The sequence below is a fragment of the Balaenoptera ricei genome, chromosome 15 (genome assembly GCF_028023285.1).
Source record: "Balaenoptera ricei isolate mBalRic1 chromosome 15, mBalRic1.hap2, whole genome shotgun sequence".
Taxonomy (NCBI): Eukaryota; Metazoa; Chordata; class Mammalia; order Artiodactyla; family Balaenopteridae; genus Balaenoptera; species Balaenoptera ricei.
In genome coordinates, this window is record NC_082653.1 from 28,309,921 (window position 1) to 28,333,710 (window position 23,790).

Here is a 23,790-nt window from a genome sequence, read left to right on the forward strand (position 1 = left end):
ACTGCACTCTACACGTTCTTCTGCATCTGCTTCCCGTGTGTGTAATTAATCTTGGAGCATCTTCCCACGTCAGTACAGAGAGATGGTCTTCTTGCTCATTACCTACTCCAATATCTTTTCTGGGAGAGAACGACTGAAAACAACCCAAATGCCCTTGTAAGGGCAAATACAAATAAAAACATTTCTTTCTGGTGCCAAAAAGGGAAAGAGACATCCCCACTCCCTTTTCTTAAGAGCATTTACCTTAGAAAACGTAAATTCTTTCTCTGCTCCTTTTTGCACGTATGTGAGGCTTTTAAAAAAGCTGAATGAACCTCTTGACAGTTTTACCACCCAGGAATGTTTTTCTCAAGGGAACCCTCTGCAATGTAAATATCAGGAAGCCACACCCCTATCACCCAGTCTCTGGAGTGTAGGAGCTTAACTCAGGGTTTGGCTCCAAGTTGCCAAGCCACCTCCTTTCATAAAGATATGAGTTCTTCTTTCCTGTGGTTAAGGACAATTAGCTAACACAGAGAGCCACCCCAATCACTAGCTGAGTTCAGGATGACAAACGGTGTTATCTACTTCTCTTGAGGTTATCATTTGAGAACCTGATGTAATAGGTTGTGTCTGCTGGATTATACAGAAGGGTAGAGTTTCTTTCCGCCTGTGCAATCTCTTTAGCAGACTGTGATGTGCACCACAATCAGGTTGCACATATATTCAATAGTAAAACTATTTTCTTTCTTTTCTACTTTTGTGGAGAGGTTTTTGGGGTTGGTGGGAGATTTAGTGTTTAATTTTGTCTCCAGCACCTTCAAATGTCTTTCTACGGAGGGCTGGTTGAACAAACCTGGCACCTCCACACAGTGGAATACTATGCAGTCACGACAAAGAAGAAGACGGCTCTCCGCATTTTCACTGTTGCTTGAAAGTGCAAAGTACACAGTAGTTTACTACTTTTTATGTAAAAAGGCTCTATATTTGAATTTGCTTACATTTGCATAATCTCTGGAAGAGTAAACAGGGAACAAATAAAAGTGCTCATGTATGTGTTAAGGGGAACTGGGCAGAGGGGGGAGTGGACAGGGATGGAATTTTTTTGCTGAACATCATTTTATATTTTCTGATTTTTGAAACATGTGACTATATTATCTATTCAAAATTAAAAAGGAAGGGTGGTGGCAAGCAAACAAAACAAACCTCTAAAGAAAAGAAGTCCCAGGACCAGACATTCTCTAAGCCCTTGATTCTGTTTATTTCTGAGCTCGGCCTTGACCTTAGAACCAACTGAAAGCTGATTATATTGAAACTTTTTTTTTAATGTTCATGCTGGACTTTTTCTTGGAAGGCTGACCTTAGTGTAAAAGCAGGGAATGTCTTTATTTAAAAAAAGAAAAACAAAAAGTAAAACCAAAAAACTATCAGGTAGCTAACATACTCTTCCCCACTCTCCTCCTCCCCCCAGTTCAGAGGACTGCCTCCCAGTTCAGTGTCGGCCAGTGAATGGGGTGGGGGGACTCACGTTCAGAGTCTTGCTGCGGCCCCTCCGCCCCAATCCTCTCTCTGCCTCTTAGGAGGTCACTTAATCTCCAAGGAGTGGGCCTTACTGGGTCAGCAGGGGGTGACAGGAAGGGGTGCATGGGGTGCAATGTTCCTCCATACTGGGAATTGGGAAGCCAAGGTGCCTGAGATTCTACTGTTAGCCATCTGTCTTCTAGAAGCTTCTCTGAAACGATAGGGGGAAAAAGGATATGGGGAAGGGGTCATCTCTCAACGCCTCTGGCCACTTCTAGGCTTTGTAGATTGTCACTCCTGTTATTACTGTTGGGCGTCAGATCAGGCTGTGGTGGGTGCTTCTGCATTTTATCCCTGTGCCACACTTATGAAGTAGGTGCTATTTATTATAATCCCCATTTTATGGATGAAGAAACAGAGGGATAGAGCAATCAAGTGACTTCCCCAAGGTCACATAGCTTATAAAGGGCAGCTCAACCTCCCAGCTGTTCCGCTTCTAACATCCTCCAGCTGGGTGCTGCAGATCAGTTAAAAGCTCTGAAAAAAAAAAAGCAAAAAAAAAAAAAAAGCTCTGCCTCCCAGCTCCCTACAACTGGCTCTGTGACCTTGGGCACACGCCTTGCCTCGAGGGGTCCCAGTTTCCGGGTGTTAGTAATGGGGGCGGGGCCTTATGATGGACCACGCCACTTCAGTTGGCCTAGGTGGAGCACTGCAGGCTGCAGAAGTCAGCGGATGAGAAGAGCCTCAACACGTTGACCAGTGGGAACATGATAAGCGCTCCGAGGAGCGAGCCCAGCTGCACCGCCGCCCCGCACCACAAGAGGGCGCTGCGGCTACGGTCACGCAGGATCACGCCCAGCATCACCTTGACATAGCTCAGACAGCCAATGAACAGCACCCACGAAGCCACCTGCGGGGATTGGTTGGGAGAGACTCAGCAGTGAAGGTAACTTTGGGGCGAGCCCCAGGGGCGAAGGGCGCTTCTAGGGTGACCTAACAGGGCTAAGGGGACCCCATGGAATAACCTCTAAGTTCAAGGAGAGCCTTTTGGGGGTGACTCTGCTGGACTAATGGGGCCCCCTGAGTTGACCTCCCCAAGGACAAAGGAGAGCCCAATAGCTTTTCTGTCTCATGATCAAGTCAAGGGCAACTAAGAGAAGGCCACGCTGACATACACATAGTGGAAAGAGTGTGGCATTCAGGGGAGAAGCTGGACTGTCACCTTGGACCAGTCGGCTCACCTTCTTAAGCCTCTATTCCCAAATGAGAAGCATCCCTCCCCCTCCCCCCAACCTTGGGCTTCCTGAGTGAGTAACCACGAAGACTTTGGTCAATAGAAGGGGCTATACTCTCGACCTCCCAGGCCTTGGCTAGCTGTGGGGTGGGAGGCGGACAGCTCCACAGGCCAGATACTTACGATGAGGACTTCTCCACCCCAGTGGCCCTGCATGAGGGGGCAGGGGCTCATCACGGCCATGGCCATGTTGTAGGCCCCAAAGCCGGTCCCGAGCGCTGTAAGGACCCCCAGGAATGGCAGAGACCTAGGACAGAGCGGGGGAGGGGGGTGAATGGAGGAGGTGAGTAGCCTGACCTCTGTCCCTACCCCCCCACCCTGCCCAGCTCCAGGGGGCCACACGGAGGGGTCAGCGTCTCCAGGCTTAGAGGTTAGACCCACGTGGAAACTTCCAGGCTACCCAGTTCAAGTGGGTCAGCGACGTTCCTGGGGTCAAGGCTGGCCTAAGTCATCCTGAGTGTTAACGGCAGGGCCTAGCATCCCAGCAGGAAAAACAGAACAGACTCCAGTGCTGCATGAGCCTGGTTCAAATCCCAGTTCCACCTGCAGGACTGGTCCTTAAGCCTCAGTTTCCTCACCTGCGTAATGAGTCTTGTGGGGCTGGGGAGCAGAGTGTGCAGGGCCTGGCCCTGGCTGTGGGCCCACCTGGTACCATCTGCTGCCACTTCCTCCTGCGATACTCCCCAGCCCAGCCAGGACGCCGCGCTGATGAGCGGGCGGCTTGGATCATGGCACTGGCACTGCAGGGTGCGCTGTGTGACCTCGGGTGACCCTTCTCCCTCCAGCCTCAGCTACCTTGTCTACAACGTGAGGTTTGCATGATCTGGGGGTCCTGGTGGCTGGCTTAGATGCACTACACTGGCGGCCTTCCACGTAGGCCCTCGGTCTGACCACTGAGGACACCATCCTTCACTTGAGGCCTTTTCCCTGGGGTCTCCCTGGCCACATTCTTCAGAACACTGACAGGTATGCACCCCTAGGTGAGAGTGGAGGGGCTGCCCTGCCTCTAAGGACTCGTTCTGCTCCAAGATTCTTGAATTCTGGGACTCTCAGACTCTGTATTTCTAACATTCTGGGCGTCTCAGTGTCCACAGGTCTGTGGCCTCTGGTCCTGCTCCCTCAGAAATCTCCAGCTTCCCTCCACAGTTTTTAAACCTCAAGGGAGAAAAATCAGCTTTCTGGCAAAGTGACATCTTCTGTCCAGCTCTCCTGTCTTCATTACTCCTCCTTCCCGGGCTGGGGGTGTGAGGGGTGGGCAGGGCTGAGAGGCTGTGAGGCCAGGCAGGGCAGACGAGCACGTGGGAGGCAGGGAGACCTAAAGTTTCATGACCCCAAGGTGGGTGTTTCTCCTGTGCGGATCCGAAGTCCCTACATCAGAACCACTTAGGTTGCTTATTAAAATTTGAAATTGGGACTTCCCTGATGGCACAGTGGTTAAGAATCTGCCTGCCAATGCAGGGGACACGGGTTCGAGCCCTGGTCCGGGAAGATCCCACATGCCACGGTGCAACTAAGCACGTGCGCCACAACTACTGAGCCTGCGCTCTAGAGCCCGTGAGCCACAACTGCTGAGCCCGTGTGCCGCAACTACTGAAGCCCGCGCGCCTAGAGCCCGTGTTCCGCAACAAGAGAAGCCACTGCAATGAGAAGCCCGCGCACCGCAACGAAGAGCAGCCCCCGCTTCGCCGCAACTAGAGAAAGCCCGCGCACAGCAACGAAGACCCAACACAGCCATAAATAAATAAATATTTATATTAAAAAAAAATTGAAATCTAGCCTGGCTCAATCTGCATTTTATCAATTTGCCCAGCCATTCTTCTAGAACTGCAGCTGTAAGGGAGCTGACATGGGCCGGAGGCAGGAGAGCAGGGCTGAAATCCTGGGAATTAGACCACGGCAGACCCTTTCTCCAAGCCTCAGGGTTTCCATTTGTAAATGGGAAACTCAATTCCTGCTTGCTCCTCCACATGGGCCAATGGCAGTGACAGTGGACCTGACATGAGCCACTGCTCTAAAAGCTTTACGAAATTAGCTCGTCTTATGCTCCCAGCAACCTAGGAAGAAGATCTATTATTATCCCCATTTTTTAGATTCCTGAGGCACAGAGAGGTGGAGTGACTTGTCCAGTATCACAAAGCTAGTAAGTGGCAGAGCCGGGATTTGAACCCAGGCAGTTGAGCCCCAGAAACCATATTCTTAACCGCTACACATCCAGCCTGATAGGTGGGTGTGGGATTCTGGGTTCTGACATGAAGTGTGCCCCCAACCAGAGTTCTCCAGGGCCAGGTGAGGGTAGACCTGTTAGGCAGAAACATGGAGAGGAAGCAGGCGAGAGGGTTGGCCATGGAGCTGAGGGTGGCAGACAGGTGGTAGGCCACAGGCCCATAGGACAGGCAGGAGTAGGTCTGCACGGAGGGTAGCACGCCGTTGGTGAGCGCGTTCACAAAGGCCACCAGGATGTAGATGAAGGTCAGGTGGGCCAGGTGCCGGGGGGCTGTCTTCTCCTCCAGAGGCTCCTGGCCCTTGCCGCTGTCCTCCGGGCCTGGGGGGCCCAGGTCCTTCCCTTCCTGCGGCCGGATGGAGTGGAGGGTGACCTGAGAGGTGAGGAGGTCTTCTATGGAAGCTTCCCAGCGCCTGGGTTGACGCTGGAGGAAAAAGAAAGCAATGAGGCAGCAGGCCATCATGAAGGAGAGCAGGAGGAAGAAGACCAAGGGCGAGAAGTTGGCGGGGAGGTAGTGGCTTTCCAGATGGACCACGGAGGGTGCCGTCCTAGCGAGCTCAGACACCAAAGTGCTGCTAGCTCCCTGGGAAAGACAAAACAAGGGTCAGTCGGATCCCTGGGTGATGTCAGGGTACAGGTAGCAACACAATTAATGATGACAATACAGGCACACCTTGCTTTATTGTGCTTCACTTTGTTACACTTCGCAGATATTGCATTTTTTGTGTGTGTATACAAACTGAAGTTTTGTGGCAACCCTACATCGAGCAAGTCTACTGGTGCCATTTTCCCAACAGCATTTGTTCACTTTGTATCTCTGGGTCACATTTTGGTAATTCTCGAAATATTTCAAACCCTCCACTAACAAAAAGATTACGACCTGCTGAAGGCTCAGATGATGGTTAGCATTTTTTAGCAATAAAGTATTTTTTAATTAAGGTATGTACATTGTTGTTTTAGACATAATGCTATTGTACATTTAATAGACTACATATAGTGTAAACATAACTTTTATATGCACTGGGAAACCAAAAAAAATTTGTGTGACTCTCTTTATTGCAATATTGCTTTATTGCAGTGATCTGGAACCAAACCCTCAATTATCTCCAAGGTCTGCCTGTATACAATAGTATTAGGCATTATTATTAATAAGTAAGTGATGGATAATAAATGCTCACACTGACTGATTGCTCACTGGGCAGCAGCAGTGTGCATGTAGCAGCTCGTGTGTGCCTTCTGATGGCCCCGTGCAGTGGGGTCCATTACCCCTGGTTTTAGAGGGCACAGAGGTGTCAGGACGGTTTGTCTTACCTGAGGGTCCCGGGGAGTATGTGGCGAAGTCAGTGCACTTGGTTCTTTCTGACCCGGAAGCTACAGCTTCCCCCCCTTACTGCCCTCCAGGGCTGGTAACCACAACATACATGTTCAGAGGAGGGGCTGGCTGGAGACGGGAAAGCAGCCCCACCCAAAGGTGCCCTGTGGCGACTTTTTTCCAAGAGATATCATGCATCTAGATTTATGTGTGTGAAATTTCAAAAAATTTAAATGTTATCAACTAATTCAAACTCTCGAAAAAGAAAAATGCTTTCAGGCTATGGTGGCCCAGGCCACTGGTTTGCAACCATGGCTGTACTGCGGTGGTTTGGATAGTGTTAGATGTATATATTGTCCAATACCCAGTGAGGAAGTTTGATGTTGTAACAACACGAGGTATTGAAGCAATGTCTAAAGTCTATGGTTCTCAGCCCTGGCTGTACATTAGCGACACCTGGGGAATTTTGAATACATACAAGTTTACAATCCTTTATCTGCAATTCTGAAATCCAGAAAGCTCTAAAAGCCAGAATTTTTCTGTGACTCAGTTGACAGCAACACTTGAGCTGGATATGAGTCTGTTTACAGCCTTCATCTGCCTACTGGGCATGAATGCCCCGGGCTGTGGGCAGCGGGGGTCACTGTGCTGCACTGCTGAGTCACAGGCCCTGTCCCAGACTTGGGGTAAGTGTGTTCCAAAATCTGAAACTCCAGATTCCAAAACACATCTGACCCCAAGGATTTCAGAGATAGGGGTGAGGGGGGTGCCCGCTGGTATGTCTCAGCAGCTCCCCCAGGTGATCTAAAGTGCGGCCAGGTCAAGAACACTGGTCTACCCAACATCTGGGAGACACCAGCCCTCCGTATGATCTTGCTTATGACCAAGAACAGAGCTGCAAGAGCTCTGGGTAATGCCAGGTACCTGTGGGCTGTCCATGTTCCTGGTGGTCTCAGGGATCGGGGTGGTGTCAGATGTCTCAGTGATGTTGACACAGGTGGTGAGACCCGAGCCCTGGGCAAGAGCCACCAGGGCAGGCAGGAGGCCGCTGAGTCCTTCACCCACAAAGAAGGTGGTGAGGTAGTGGGTGGGCAGCCTGCTCATGAAGGGCAGGAAGGTGACGGAGGAGGTGCAGTCCACCAGGGCCAGGAAGAAGGTGAGGACCAGGAAGGCGATGCTGTGGTGGCCACCCAGCACCCAGGAGGTGACGTTCCAGAGGAAGGCGAAGAGGGTGCAGGCGATGGTGCCCACCCCCAGCACAGTGAAGATGACAGGCACCTCAGAAAGGCAGCCGGGTTGGAAGTGATGGAGTAGGGTGACCAGCAGGGGGCCGATGTTGGCCAGCTGGATGATTACTGTGAGGTAGGAGGGCAGGTACCAGCCCTCGGGCAGCTCCGTTACCAGCAGGGGCAGCTCTACCCAGAGCCCGTTGATGGCCACCCAGGAGCCCATCCCGAAGGTACAGACCAGCAGGTGTATCAGGAAGGCCATGGTGACGTCTGCCCTGGGCTGGAGGCTGCTGCCTCCACAGATCAGCCTGCAGTGTTTGATGGAGAAAAATACTAGGTGAGCAATGTCAGGTTCACCGTCTAGCGAAAGACTGTGCTTCTGGGCCCTCCCCATGAACAAGGTGGCTTTTTATCAGCAGAACATATGGACAAATTCCCTTATAAGTAAGCTTCCAGTGGGGAAGGCTTTCCTAATCATGACTTGTAAATCCAGAGACTACAAAAGAAAAATTTGATACATTCAACTGCATAAATATTAGAACACACAAAAGCAAGCAAGCAAACAAACAAACAAAACAGCCTCTGCAAAAAACGCCAAAAAATACCAACAACAAGATCAAAAGACAGATGACATCCTGGGTGAAAATACTGCAATGTAAATCACAGACAGAAGATTTATCTTCCTAATGTATAAAGAGTTTTATAGATTAAGAACAAAAAGACCCAATAGAGAAGTAGACAAAGGATATGAACAGTTCAGAGGAAAAAGTACAAATAAGTCTTAGACATATGAAAAGATTACCTTCATTCACCATGGGAAATGTCAATTAACAATGACTCCAAGGTGCCATTTCGCACTGTGAGATTGTCCCAAAGCCAATGTTTACCTGCCCTGGACAAAATGATGTATGTATGAGGTTATTATTTCTTGCGGCCTTGTTGGTAATAGCAAAATATGGGAGACAACCTCCCTGCTACCCACAGAAGAGGGGCTAGTGGAAGGGATGGCTGCCTCTTGGAATAGCACACACCTGTTACAAGGAGAGGGATGCAGGAGAGCTCACTGGCTGATAGGATAATGACAGGCCTCGAGGCCGAGCTGATAAGTGAACAACATCAAGGTAGGTAGACAGGAGAAAAGGAGGAAGAATATGTTCTCTTTGCTTGTATTTGCACAAAGCAGCCCTTGAAGGACACACAGAAACCACTGGGATGTTTGCAGCACCTCAGTATAGATCTTTTTATATAACTTTGATTTGTGAACCATGTAAACATACTATCTGGGGACTTCCCTGGTGGTCCAGTGGTAAAGAATCCACCTTCCAACGCAGGGGATGTGGGTTCGATCCCTGGTCGGGGAACTAAGATCCCACATGCCGTGGGGCAACTAAGCTCACGCGCTGCAACTACTGAGCCCACACAACTCAACTAGAGAGAGAAAACCCACACGCCACAACTAGAGAGAAGCCCACATGCTGCAACGAAGAAGCCGCATCCCACGATGAAGACCCGATGCAGCCAAAACAAAAAAATAAAATAAATGTTAAAAAAAGTCAGGGGGCTTCCCTGGTGGTGCAGTGGTTGAGGATCTGCCTGCCAATGCAGGGGACACGGGTTCGAGCCCTGGTCTGGGAAGATCCCACATGCCGCGGAGCAACTAGGCCCGTGAGCCACAACTACTGAGCCTGTGTGTCTGGATCCTGTGCTCCGCAACAAGAGAGGCCACGATAGTGAAAGGCCCGCGCACCGCGATGAAGAGTGGCCCCCGCTCGCCGCAACTAGAGGAAGCCCTCAGCACAGAAACGAAGACCCAACACAGCCAAAAAAATAAATAAATAATAATTAAAAAAAAAAAAAAAGTCAGGATCATTGTCAAAAAAACATTAAAAAAAACATACTATCTGTTACAAAAATGAGGTTATCTGATATAAAATTGCAGTCTGGAGTTTTTCTCCTCAAATTATAGAGCTCCCTCTCTGGACAGGCCCTGGGAGACTGCCTGACTGTAGCCCCCCTGGAACCATTCTGTGATCTGTTTACCACCTTCCCAGTTACCTGTCTCATACCACCTGTGCAGTTACCCTCAGTCTAAGGAAAAATATTGGAGAGGCTTTGTCAAGTGAAAAAAAAAAGTCAGCACCGCACAACATAAGGGCAGTGAGTTCCAGTTTTTATTCAGGGGTCTTACTGAGGACTATAGCCTCTGAGGAACTGCTACCGAGAGGTAAGGGAGGAGCCAGGATATGTAGGAATTTCTTGGCTGGGAAATACATGTAGTCATGCATACATCTTGGTAAAAGATTACTGCTAATCACACACACATAAACACACACAAACCCAGATAGCTCAAGTTAATGATTTTAGTGTTTTTCTATGTAAGGGAAGATGCAAGATTTCTGGGTCATTGAAATTCTTCCTTAGATATGCATCTTAACTGTCTAGGGGCTGTATATCCAAAACAGAATGCTTCATGCTGTTTTTCCGTCCTGAATTCCCCCCAGGGAGCCCTGTCGGTGGTCAACTTCTGTGGGTTGCAACTAGATCCTTGTAGAGCTGGAATGTCAGACAACATTCTTTGTTTACAGCTTTGAGTGAGACTCCGGAGCCAGCTGCCTGGACTTGAACACAGCTCTGCCTCTTAACTAACTGGATGATTTTGGGCAACTGAACTCATGCTTCTCTGCCTCAATTCCCCCCTCTGTAAATAGAGAGCAGTGATAGTATCAACCTCATGGTTTGTAATGAGATGCACTGTGTTAATGAGCATGTGTTGTCTCAGCGCCTGCCGCACAGAAAACGCTCACTAAGGGTTAGCTGTTATTGCTATGTATGGTGCAACGCCAGGTTTGGTGACAGTTATTTTTTTTTCTAATTTGCATGAAAATTAACATATGACTATTAAAATTAATAAAGGAAAAAAAGTTCCCCATGAGGTACCACCTGAAATACTGGTGGCACATGCACCATTTTGGAAAGAGATGTTGATTAGGCCAATTACCTCCTTTTACCGATGGGAAAAGGGGTAGGGTCTGCAGGGGTGTAGGGGCTCTCCTGAGGCTGGTGATGGGATTTGGAGCGGGTCCCCTGCAGCACTTGGCTCCGCCTACCTCTCCTCAAGACGCTAATCTCGGTTCTGCTCAATTCACATGGTCAGCCTTTAACTCCTTGTCTCTCTTCTAGAACCCGCAGGGGCAGCCCTGTGGCTACGCCCCACCCAGGAAGCTCCTCTCCAGGTTCCCACATACAGAACTGACTCTCCAGTTCCAGACTTCCTCCTTCCTCCTTGGAGGGAGCCCAATCCTCGGGCTGCCACCTCTTCCTCTCTGGTGGGCAGAATGCAGAATGCAGCCCCACCTGCTTTCAGTCCCACTTCACCACCTCCTGTCTGGGCGCCTTAGGTGAGTCACTAAGCTCCGTTTCCTCACCTGCGAAGCTGGCCCACTAACAGCTCAGGACAGGCCTGGTTGTGGGCATGCCCAGAGGACCCATGGAGAGAGGGCAATATTCTGCCTTTGCCTGTGCAGTGCTCCTTGCCTGGGGCACCATCCCTCTCCCGTCCATATCCCAGATTTCTGCAGGACCCCACCCCCCAGGAAACCTCCTCTGGCTGCCCAGCCCTGGGACCCAGGACCCTCCATTTAGGGTTTTCCTGGTGTGGGTGTATGCTGGTACATTTCCCGGGGAGACTGAAGCCCCTGGAGGGCAGGGGCTGCTTTGGAATCTGGCATTTTGACCGCAGAAGAGCCTTTACAGATGACCTAGCTCCGGATTTGTAAACTGGTAACTCACTGGCCGCAGGCGAGCAGCAGATGTATTATTTTGATGTGTGGCGTGTTGTATGTAAATAATTAGTTACTGAAATCCACAAGTCAGGAAGGAGGTGGCATACAAAACTCAGGATTTCTGGCTTCTCGGGAATATTCTGGAAGACCGCACCAGGACAACGTGCCCACATGGCAACAATCACCCTTGGCCCTCTGTAACTTAGGGCACCTGCCTGGGCCCCTCCGGGCCCGGTAGACACTGCAACCCCTGATCAAGCCTAGCCCTTATTTCTGAGAGCAAGATGTGGCTTGCCCAGGCTCCCCAACTAGTTGGGGGCAAAGTGGGGGCTGGGATCCAACCTTGGGCCTCAGTCCTGGACTCCGGGCACTGACTCCAGCCACCTGGAGGCAGACGCCTGGGCTCAAACTGCAGCTTCAACCCTGCGCAAACAACTTAACCTCTGCTATCTGATTCCTCTTGTGCAAAATGGGAGGGTCCCAGTACCAACATCAGAATTGTTAGGACCATGAACTTGCAAAATGCTAGCATGATGCCTGACACATAGTAAGTGCTCAATAAACGCGAACGATCATGATTACGATTTCAGCAAACATGTCAGTTGCATTTAAAAACACACAATTTTCCTGAACACGCTTCTAGATACCACAACACACATAATTCCTGATGGCAAAATTTTGTCATCACTTCCCCCTTAACGATCAACCAGGGATTATCAGGCACCTACTTTGTGCCCAGTGCTGTGAGGGATGCAAGCAGAAAAGCCACAGGGGCTATGCCCAGAGAAAAGTGTAAGGAAGAGGTGTGTGGGCTGCAGGACCCAGATGCATCATGGGCCAAAGCAGGCAGAGTTGCAGGTAGAGGGGAGGGTGCAGTGGCTGGGACTGGTTGGAAAGGCAGGGTTTCCCACCTGCTGGGAAAACTGGTAAAGTCGTCTTGTTCAGGCTTCAGAGGCAGAAGGAGGCCTCTGACTGACTTGTGACCCTGTCTGGACTGCGCTGCGTGCCTGCTTACACACTTCACAATTGTTACTAACTAGTCAAGCAGCACTTACCATAAGAAAGGGAGTGGGTCTTGGAATTTCTTGAGCCCTGGGGACCTGGTCAGTCCCCTGCGGTCTGGAAAATTTTGTGACTCACATGGTAAAATCAACAGCATTGTTACAATTGAACCAGAGCTGCATTTTTGCGCGCAAATAGATGATACCAGTTTGCCGCCTGGAATTATAAACGGAAGCCCCCAGAACTACAATTTGAAGTCTCACCCGTGGGGTGGACGCACTGCCCAGGACCCTTCCCAACTGGGACTTCAGATTGCTGTTACTCGGGACTTCCCAGCTGCTGTTTGAATCTGGATGAAAGTGTCGGCCCAATCTGGTGATGTATACTTGGTTATATCTCTCTAATACTTTTATTCATCCCCTTCTAATGACTGTATATTGAAATTATGTTAAATAATCTTCTATTAAAGAAATTAATTAAATCTGTTCAGTTGTGTGAGACGAGTGGTTATTTTGCCAGCGAATCCAACGAACCTTGAAACTGAAAGCAGGCTTCCGGCAATACACCACCTTACCTTGGCCAAGGCAGGTAACTCAACGGCTGCAAAACAGGGGCTGTCCCGCCCTGGAGGATCAGTGGAGTGGAAGAGGGAGAGGACCTTTTTCAAAAGCCAGCAATTCATTGCAGCTTCTCGGCTGCCCAAAGTGCTGTCCAAGTAGACCCAGAAATATGTGCTGCCTGCCCACTCCCACCTGAGACCAGGATCTGGTATAAAGCAGGCAGAATCCCACTGAAAAAAAGCTGACCCACGTCAGTTAAGGTAGAGTTCTGCCTAGGATTGGTGAAACAATACAGAAGGAAAGAAAAGGTAGAGCATTGTATGATATTCCAAGGCTGAGGCTACTAGCTGCTTCCCACTGGCCACTCTTCCTTCTTCCTTAGTTATTACTGAGACCAGATTTTTGGTTGGGCAAATGGCCACTGAGCTAAAGGACTACATTTCCCAGCTTCCCTTGCAGCTGGACATGACCATCCAATCAAGACCAGGCCAATGAAGTTGGAAGCGACTTGGCAAGTCTCCTTAAAGGGAGTGTGTCCTTCTGTTCTTCCTTATCCTGCTGTCTAGAATTCAGATGTGATAGCCAGAACGCCAGCAGCCATTTTGCACAATGGGAGATGACATGGGGGTTAGATGGCGACTAGACCCCCTCAGGACTTTGTGGCCCAGACCTGCCACACCAGCCCTGTTCTGTCTACCATTGGACCATTTTGCTTGTTTAATGTTGTTAAGGTATAAATAAGTTTCTATCTTGCTTAAGCCACTCTTATTTTATAACTAGCAAAGCACTGGCTAAGTGTACGGAGATATATGTTCAAGGATGTATATTGACCAGTGATAGTGAAATGGAGCAGGACCCTACGGTCCTTGCCCCCCAGGTCCTCAGCCTACCTTTTGTCTGTGGAAAAACTTTAGCCAAAGAATAAGTTTAATCAGAGAAGTGAGAAAATGCAGAAACAAAGGAAAACAGTCCAACAAAACGAAATAATAATAGTTTAGCCATTAAGCATAGTCAAGGACCTTTATTTCCTTCTCAAAGGGCTATAGATAATATTCTGAGCCATATTCTATGAGCAGTCTTATAGATAGTGAAACCCCCACCAGGTGGAGAAGTTAACCGCACGATGATCAGGATGTAGCCCTGACATAAGCTGCCACAATTCCGAGAACTGGCCTCAAGAAATGGAAACAAACCAACCCTGGAACTAAAGATTAATTGTACTTAATCAGGATGACACTGGTCAGACCACTGATGATCAATTTCAAGATGACGGTCAGAGCTGACTATGCTGTTTCTGCATGTAGCCCCCTCCCTCTGTCTGTAAAAGCGCTTTTCCCCTGATTGTTGGGGTGGCGGGGGAGGGGGGGGACGTCGGCCTTTGGACAGGCATCTGCCTGCCACCCCCACCACCCCGGTTGCTGGCATCCAAAATAAAGCAAACTTTCCTTTCCACCAACCTTGCCTCTTTATTGGCTTTTGAGCTGCGAGCAGCTGGACCCCACTTCTGGTTACAATAGTAGCCAAAAACTAATGAGTACATTTATCTCATTTACTATCAAAGCCCCGACTCAGAAACTCAGGTCCTGCCTCAACTAGGATCTGATCAAAAACCAAAATCAAACAAAATTAGTTGTTGAGACACACCTTAAAGAGATACCAAAAGGAAAAGGTTAGGAGTAAATGTGGGGGCAAAGGTCTTCCAGAAAAATGCAGAGGGTGGGGGAGAGGGAGGGAGAGGTAGCTCTCAATATGGAATTTGATGGCTAAAGTCAAAAGTAGGAACTGAGACCCAGAGTCATTTCATATTGATAAAGACAAATTCATAATTCAGTCAAAACAGTAATGAATATCTATATTCTGAATAACATTCTCCAGAAGCCTCAGAAATGCTGGGAGAAAAGGACAGAAGCACAGTAAATGGTGGGGTTTTGACTCATTGTTCCAGGACTTGAGAGCAGAAGAAGGTAAAAAATAAACAAGAATATAGAAGAGGCAATAAATGATATGCCAATAAATATGATATGCAATAAATGATATGATAGGCATATGCCTACGTCTCTTAAGGAATAAGTAAATAATTAAAGGGAGGAAGCGAATTTGCAGAAGATGGTTACCTTTTATCACTTGAACAGCTATTCAACTATGAGGTCAGCAAGGTGGCCACTTACACATTTACAAATATGTAGTTTTCCTGAATAGAACCAGTTAGAAAATAAGACTTCTATTGGGTAGTCATTTAGGAAAAATAAATAAAGCTGGACCTCTTTCTTATCTCTTACTCAGCCCCCACCCCCACCAAAAAAAAAATATCAATTTTAGCTGGATCAAATGTTTAAATATTTTTTAAATTAAAAAAAAATTATAAAAATACCCCAAAGAACATATAGGCAGAGGGAACAGCTTGTGCAAAGGTCCTGGGGCAGGAATGAGCCTAGGCCAGTGTGGCTGGAACAGTGGGCTTAATGGGGAGAAGAGGGCAGACAGGGGAGGTAAGGAACCTGAATTTCATTTATGTGCAATGGGTCCCATGCACTGAGAGCCTAAATCCCCACGGCCCACAGAGCTTTCTCTGGGTCCTTAGGAAGGTGCCACCACAGCTGCGAGGGAACTGATTTGGCTCTGCAAGTCTCTGTTTCTTCATCTGGAAAAAAGTCACAGTGGTGTATGGTCCAGCATGACCCATCCCCTTTATGGTTCCCCTGCCTTGGCTTACTCCCAGCCAGCCACACCAAGTGCCATGTGCTCCTGGACCCCGGTGACACAGCCATCAATGGCAGTGGATGGGGGATGTCCTAGGCAGAGGGACTTGCCTGTGCAGAGGCCTCGTTTCTTCAGAGATCTAAGGAGTGGCTCAGAGTGTGTTGGGGATATTGTTTAAAAGTGCACATCTCTGTTATCTGTTTTTTCTACAGTGACCTTGCAATTCTTGTTCATTCATTTATCCAGTATTTATTGGATACTTGGTGTGTGCTGGACACAATCTCTGCTCTCAAAAGTGTGGGAAGAAACAATCACTAAGCAAAGTAGGAACACAGAGCAAGTCAGCTGGTGATAGGGCTGTGGAGGGAAGAAGCTGGCCGGGGGAGCAGGCAATTGGGAAGGGTAGCTGCAATCGTAAATGGGGTTGTCAGAGGGAACTTGAAGGAAGCCTGGGAGTGAGCCATGTCAGGGGAAAGAGTGGTGGTGGGGGAGGGCGCAGCAATTGCAAAGGCCCTGGGGCGGGGCCTCACCTGTCTTGTCCCAGACAGACACAGGTATTGGTGTTGGAAGAACAGCCAGGAGGCCAGCGTGGCTACCGCAGTTCCCGTGGGGAGGAATGGGCAGGTCATGTAGGGCCCTGTAGGCAAGAGTCCGGGGGTTTTCTCTGAGCTAAAATCTCCATTGCTGGACAGAGGTGGGACCAGCTCTAATTTCGTTTTTAACAGAATCATACTGGCTGTTGTGAGGAGAATAATGGGGGGCCAGGGTAGAAGCAGGAGTGAAACCTATTAACCCATTAGGAAGCTGGTGCAGTTCTCCAGGCAGAAAAGATAAAAACAATAACAGTAACAACAACTACAACAATGGCTGCTATTTCTTGCTGCTTGTCTTGCAGGCCTGGCGCTAAGCACTTCACACACACTATCCATCAAATCCTCTCAACCATCCTGGGACAAGCATTATAATTGTCTCCATTTAAGAGATGAGGAAACTGAGGCTCAGAGAGGGAAAGTCACTTGCCCGAGGTCACACAGCTGGTCATCTGGGAGCTGAGGTTTGAGCCCAGGCATATCTGACTGTGGACCCAGCCCCATTAACCAGCCTGAGCAGGGCCCTGTGGGTGAGGGGGTTAGGAAGCTGCTGCAGGGGCCAAGCTGAGCAGGACCCCTCTCCACTCACCTCCAGCCTCCCCAGCACTTGGGCTGGGAAAGGGAGAAATGAGGTTCAGGCCCTGGAGAACCTGGGAGAGGCTCCAAGACATATCTGTTTCCCGGGCCCCTTCAGTGACTGTGGGAGACCAGAAACCTAAGGCTTTGAGTGAGACACTTGAGATGCTCCCACAACAGATAGGCAAACACACAGGGAAGCCAGAAGGACAGCCTCAGGCAAAGGTGTCTCTTTCCTTCACATTCTTGCATGGAAAGCTGAGTCCCAGGCCCAAGGGAGTGAAGGGAGTAGGGGGTGAGGGGCCAGCACACTCTCAGTGTGTGGGCTGGGCCATCTCCTCCCCAACCAGGCAGGAAGGGCCTTGTCCAGCCTTGCCCATCAGAGCCCGAGCCTCCAACCCTGCACTCTGTCCCGCTCTCTGCTTTCTCCCTTTACAGCATCACTGGGCATCAGCTTGGGGACGGCAGTTTATGTGTCTATCTGTCGAGTGCTGCTCTCTCCCACGAGTGCTGCTCTCTCCCACGTGAGTCCGGCCCTGTCCTCTCTCCCAGTGTCCAGATGGCCACCTGGTTTGCTAAGGGCTGGACCACCTGATTGAGCCTGCCTCAACCATGTGGGTTAAGTCGGCCAGGGCAGCCCGGGAAGTGCCAGGTGACGGCATGGGCACTGGCCACACACTGCTCCCAGACAAGGGTGTGAGTCAATGTTGTCCCAGGTTCCAGACTCCTAGTAAGACTAGAGGGGTGGGGATGTGGTCCAGGCAGGAGCAAGATGGCTTTGAGTGGACAGAACAGGGAGACAGCGAGGGGCAAAAACAAAAAACCTAGAAGAAGAGATGGGGAGATATAGACAGAGACTGAGACACAGAGGGACACAAAGAACCAAAAGCTAGAATCAGAAATGGGCAGGAAGACAGAGGCACAGAGGCAGGGCAAAAGGACGGGCTGAGATGAACAGGAGGTAGAAGCAGAGGGGAGAGTCTGTGTGTGCTGGAGGCCCGGCCCAGGTAAGCCACCGCCCTCGTGGCTCACATCCACGTGTATCAAGAGGGCTTCACCTCTCCTCGCCATAAGCTTGGCGTTACCCTGGGCCTCATCCCATCTCAACGTTCCCATCTCACAGGTGTGGGGAAACCAGGCCCAGAGAGGAAGCAGTGCTTGCCCGCACCTTGTCCAACCCCTGGTCAACCAGGCCTGTGCTCGCTTGGCTGTGCATCCTCAAGCCAGATGCATACCTTCTCTGGGTCTTTGTGTCTCCAAAGGGTCTGAGGATGCCCAGGCTTTTAGGGCTTGGCTGCCAGGGAGGAAGCAAGGAGATAACGGGAGCCCAACCAGCCAGTGGGGACTGAGTTCCCTTTCTCCCCCTCGCCTCTCCCAGGGCCTGGAAGGGCTTCAGGCCTCCCAAGGGGCTGACCTTGGCTGGGTTCCTCTCCCCTCAGTGCCCATCCCTCGGTCTCCGTGCCAGGCTGGTGAGATTCCGGCCCCCACCTGGTAGGAACCCATTGGCGTGGAGATGCAGCCGGGTAGAGGTGAGGGGGGTGCAGTCTTTTGGCCTGGGGAGGAGGGGTCTGGAGTCCACCCCGCCGGCTCAGGGTGCCCCAACTCCAGCCGGACCTGCGGGCCAGCGGAGGAGGAGGCCCTTCTTCCCCGCTATCCCTCCGCCTCCAAACCGGCAGCTGAAATTTCCTTTCCCCACGGCCAGGGGAAAGGCCATGGGCCACCTGCTTTCCCCAGACTAGACTGGCCCCTGGTACTTGCAGCTGTGCACTTACAGGCCTGAGCCGCCCAGCTCGGCGGGCTTACCTGCTGGTCCTGTTCCCAAGTGGCTCTGCATGGGAGGGGCCAGAGGCAGCCGGTTAGTATTAACCTGTCCCCGCCCCAAGGAGGGGCAAAGGCGGGGGCAGGGTGGGCGGGGCTCACCGAGAGCCTAACTGTGTGTCTGAATCAGCCCAAGCAGCCCAGTCCAGAGGATCCTGATGATTCAACTTAACAATAAAGGGCTCATTACCCAGCGCTTTAACCCACAGAAGACAAAAGGGCTGCCCAGGCATTGGCTCCGGCCCCACCTTCGGGCCACCGTAATTCCCTTCGTGCAGGAATGGCGCCCCCTGGAGCAGAAACTCTTGGTTCAAATAGTGGTGCTTAAATAAGTCACTTGGAAAGTGGGGATAATAATAACGCCCTCCTTGTAGAGCAGAAGTCAAAACAGCCAGTGTGTGCTGAGCGGACCCGTGCCAGGCCCTGAGCTTGACGTGCATTAATACGTTTAATCTACCACAGGCTTTTTAAAAAAATTTATTATTTATTATTTATTTATTTTTGGCTGCGTTGGGTCCTCGTTGCTGCACGTGGGCTTTGTATAGTTGCGGTGCGCGGGCTTGTCATTGTGGTGACTTCTCTTGTTGTGCAGCACAGGCTCCTGGCGCGCGGGCTTCAGTAGTTGTGGCCCGTGGGCTTAGTTGCTCCGCGGCATGTGGGATCTTCCCGGACCAGGGCTCGAACCTGTGTCCCCTGCATTGGCAGGAGGATTCTTAACCACTGTGCCACCAGGGAAGCCCTACCACAGGCTTTTGGGGGAGATACAGCTACTATCCCCATTTTACGAATGAGGAACCGGAGGCCCAGAGAAGTCAAGAGTCTGGCAGAGCTAGTCTCTGATATCCACTGACAAATACTACTCTGCCAAATAGTAATAGTTCATATCCAATTAAATCTGTCAATAATCCTAGGCAGGTGCTACTTTTATTCCCTACTTTGTAGATGGGGAAACCGAGGCTCAAAGAGGTTAAGTGACTCCCTCAAGGTGCTATAGCCGGTAAGTGCGGGTCAGGATTCGAACCCAGACTCAAACTTGTGCACACACGGTGTGAAATGAATCTCACAGGGCCTGGCTCACTGTGTGTTGAGGTCTACGAATAATTCTGGCTTGCTTTTTGTCTTATTCTCTGAGACAGACATTTACTTGATAAGCAATCACTCCCCTGGCAAATGCTTGGGGTGAGAGGTAAGCAGACCCCAGGGGAGGAGACCGGGCCCCTCTCTCAGCTGGCAGGGGCTCAGGAAGTGATGAACCCAACACTTTGGGTCGTAGGGACACAAGAATTTGCTCGTCCTCTACCAGGATGCAGCCGTGAGGCTGCTGCCCGCCCAAATCTCTCCTTCCCAGTGATGCCCCCTCCCGACTCTCAGGAAGTTCTGTCTTAGGTGTGACCCACATCCATCTCATGGGTGCTCCTTATGTCATTTTTATTTTTAACTTAAAAATATATCTTTGGGGAATTCCCTGGCGGTCCAGTGGTTAGGGCTCCGAGCTTCCACTGCAGGGGGTGCGTGTTCGATCCCTGGTTGGGGAACTAAGATCCCGCATGCCAGTGGCGCGGCCAAAAAAAAAAAAAAAAAAAAATCTATATATATCTATATATATATGTCTTTATTGTCAACCTTCAAAGACTCCCCCGTTGCTCACCAAACGAAGAGAAATGCCCAAGCCTCGCATTTACATCCTTTCTCAGCTGGGACCAATAAATCCTGACAACTTTATCACTTCCTCTTTCTTATATGTAGCCTTTGCTACTTACAACCAGAACTGCTCACAATTCTCCAAGTGTTTACAGTACTTTTAAGCCACCAAAATTTCCGTACTGATCCTTTTATTAGAATATCCGTTCTGCCCCATCTTTTTCTGCCACAATCCTACATATGTTTCAAAGCCAATCTCAAATACCACCTCCTCCAAAGAAACCTTTCTTGACATCTGTGTCTAATATAACCAGTATACCCTGGGAATTTAATGTTTGTTGCATATGTGAATGAATGAACCCCAGCCAAAATGTTCCCCCCTTCCTTGTCATCTCCAGATATTTTTATAGTCTTTGTTGTTTAATTAATAGACATTAATTAATTAATTAAAAGTTGTTAGCAGTTTTAGGTTTATGGGAAAACATTCTTTATACAGTGGGGCACATCATCCACGTCATTCTGAAGCTTGCTTTTACGGCTTAATATCTTAGAGATCTTTCTATATTCCCAGCATTGAGACCTTCATTCATTGGCTTCATTCATTCAACAAACTTTTATTAAGTGTCAGTTGTATGTCAGGCACTGTGAGAGAAGCTTAGGATATAAAACTGAACAAAATAGACAAAGCTGTTGTCCTTGGAGAGCTGATATTCTTTCTGGTGGAGCAAGATGGACAGTAAATGGTAAAGAATAAGGAAATTATTCAGTACGTTAGAGGATATGCTCTGTAGAAAAAAGAGAGAGCAGGGTGAGGGGGAGGTGGAGTGGGGAAGGACCTAGCAGGGGTAGGTTGCAGAGTGCAGGGAGCCTGTAGAGCCACTTTGAGGGAGTCTCAGGCCGGGAACGGCAGGACCTAGCAGTGTTCCATCACCTAAAAGCACAGGGATGAACTTAGCCTGCCCCTATTGCAGGGTGCCTGTCATTTGCCATCAAGAACAACGCTGCAACAAATACCGTGGCAATCTGTCTTTTTGCCCAGGTGTGAAATACCTGTAGAATCAATCCCTGGCCATGAACTACAACATACTTGAGAGCGATCACCCAGTTGCTCTCCAAGGACGCTGCACCAGGACCACGAGTCCTCCACAAAGCGCTGCCCCGGGTGCTCTCAAACAGGTAGACTCTTCTGGCCGGTCAGGAGGTCACTCACATTCCACCAGGAGAGTTTCCAGGGCAGACATCAGCTGATTCGTGGCGGGTCCCCCAAGGCAGGCACCGGAGGTTCACTTGCAGTTGCGGAGGTGTGCAGCGCTTTCTGAATGGGTTGATGGGCGATTGGATTAGGGGCTGAAGGCGCCACTGCCGTTACTCAGAGAAGCCACCAGGGGGTGCAGGAAGCCCCAAACTCCGGGGAGATGGACCTTGCAAAGGGCATCTGGACGCTTAGAACCTTCTCACTGGGGTTGTGTGGGGCCTAAGTGCCAAGGTGAGAAAAAGGTGGAAGGTGGTAGGAAGGAGGAAAGAGAGCAGGGGAAAAGAAGATGTGGGAGAAGAGGATTAGGGAAAGGGGCTTCCAAGGGTGCCTCCAGACCAGTTTCAGGACTTGTTTGCTCCCTGATCAGGGCTCGCAGCATGGTGCAGACCCCACCAAAGGGAATACAATCTCATATCCATGAATTGAACTCAAGAGTCCAGAACAGACTGGAGAAAAAATTCACAAGATAAATATGTACAGTATGATGATTCCATTTGTGTAAAAAAATTACATTCTCCACAAATAAAAGCTACATATTCTTTAGGGCTGCGTGTGTGTTTACCACATATACGTCTATAGGAAAAAATCTGGAAAGATGAATTTCAAATTGACAACAGTGGTTACCTTTGGGACTGTGTGTGTGGAGGGGGTCAGGGAGTAGGAAGTGGAATGGGAAGTGATTGAAGAGGACTTTAGACTTAAATGAAATATTTTACTTTTCTAGGAGTCTATAACCCTGTTAGTTGTGTAACCTAAAATTAAAAATTGCTGAAAAAAAGAAAAAAATGAAGAAAAAGAAATAAAAGAAACATCAAATGCCATCCTAGTGTCGCATCAATAGAAGTCTTCCATGCAGCTCAAGGGGGGGTGACAGCCTCCTCTGCTCTGCTGAGAGCATACCTAGGACCTCCTTCCCTCTCCTTGGCTCTGTCCTGTGTGAAGAACAATGACAGCTCAAGGCACGCCAAGAGTTGAAGTTGGGGGGAATTGTGGTGCCACCTGAATGGGGTGTGCAGATGGGGGAGCACGTCCCTTACCCAAGTTGAAAAAACTGGGCTGGAATGGGAACAACTTTCAGGTGTGTATGTGGCAAATGGGTCCCTGCTGACAGACCTCTGCTGGGCGCCCTGGGGCAGGATTCCAGGAGCGAATGATGGTGGAAATTCCAGCCCAGATGGGGTAGAGATTTCCCATCTAGCTAAGTAGGGAAGGTGTGGGCTAATTTGGGGATTTGGAATGTATGCAAGATGAGGCATCATGATGCTTCCTAGGAATGTAGGAATGCCAAGGATGGACTCCCAGCATCCTATGGGAGGTTGTGGGGGATTTCATGAAATGCCCACTCAGCTCTGGAAAACAACAGCTGGGAGCCCAGAAGGAGCAGCCATTGAGATGGAGATCAGACCTCAACCGTAGGTGGGCCTCAGTATCTTCATCTGTAAAATGGGTGAGGGCTGGGATATGGTCTCTGATTTTTTTCCAGCCAAGGATGTTCCAGGGTTCATACTCTTCCTTATGGCCCTCAACCTGAGGATTTGCAGTTCCAATCATTAGCCAACAGAGGTCGCCTATGACAGGCTTGAAAAAGAAAAAAGCCAGCCTGGTCTGAAGAGGAACCTGAGGCTGGGAATCTCTGTCTTCCTTTATCTCTCTTTTACGTGAATATTGATTGAGATTAACTCTGTCCCTGCACCGGGGATACAGCAAGGAACACGGTCTCTGCAATGGAGCTGCTCTCTCCTCTCCCAACGCCTGTTTTTCTCGCACACCCCACATCTAATCTCTTAGCAGATCCTTTGGGACCCAGAATCGGGCCACTCGGTACCCTTCCACTGCCACCACCCTGTCCAGTCTCCTTCATGTCCTGCCTGGACTTCTGCGGTCATCTCTTCACTGGCCATCCTACTTCTCCCCCTTCTGCCCTTCACAACACGGCTCAGAGCCTATCCTGCCTCTGCTCAGAACCCTCCCAGCCCTGCTCGGTTCCTCCCCATGGACCGGCCCTATGGGGTTCTGCTCCCATCATACTGAGCACGGCTTCCTCCCTCCTCCCTCACTCTCCACTCCAGCCACACTGGCCTCCCTGCTGTCTCTCATGTGGCAAACTCGTGCCCTGCCTCAGGACCTTTGCCCTTGCTGTTCCCTCTACCTGGGGCTCTTTCTCCAGGCAACCCCATGGCCCCTCCTTCACTTTATTAAGGTCTCTGCTCAAACTCACCCTTCAGAGGTGACCCCTTATTAAAATAGCCTGGTTGCCGACTCTGTCTCCCTGCACATGCCGCTCCCGTTTTCTTCACTGTGCCCTTGATG

At 49.8% G+C, this 23,790-nt stretch overlaps 1 protein-coding gene across 4 annotated transcripts; it reads right to left on the reverse strand.

The window, feature by feature from the left end:
• Positions 1–1,216: 1,216 nt before the first annotated feature.
• Positions 1,217–18,590, reverse strand: SLC52A3 (solute carrier family 52 member 3). 4 transcript variants are annotated; one of them, XM_059896994.1, is made up of 6 exons: positions 18,570–18,590; positions 8,359–8,448; positions 7,252–7,864; positions 5,093–5,598; positions 2,918–3,041; positions 1,217–2,410 (listed from the first exon to the last, which is right to left on the reverse strand). In XM_059896994.1, exons 3-6 carry the CDS (start codon positions 7,816–7,818, stop codon positions 2,198–2,200), a joined length of 1,410 nt encoding a protein of 469 aa, XP_059752977.1. In that variant the 5' UTR covers positions 7,819–7,864; positions 8,359–8,448; positions 18,570–18,590; the 3' UTR covers positions 1,217–2,197. The 4 variants fall into 4 exon arrangements, with proteins under 4 accessions (XP_059752977.1, XP_059752978.1, XP_059752979.1 ...); XM_059896995.1 differs by lacking the exon at positions 8,359–8,448 and having other exon boundaries at positions 18,570–18,584; XM_059896996.1 differs by lacking the exon at positions 18,570–18,590 and having other exon boundaries at positions 5,093–5,439.
• Positions 18,591–23,790: the final 5,200 nt, after the last annotated feature.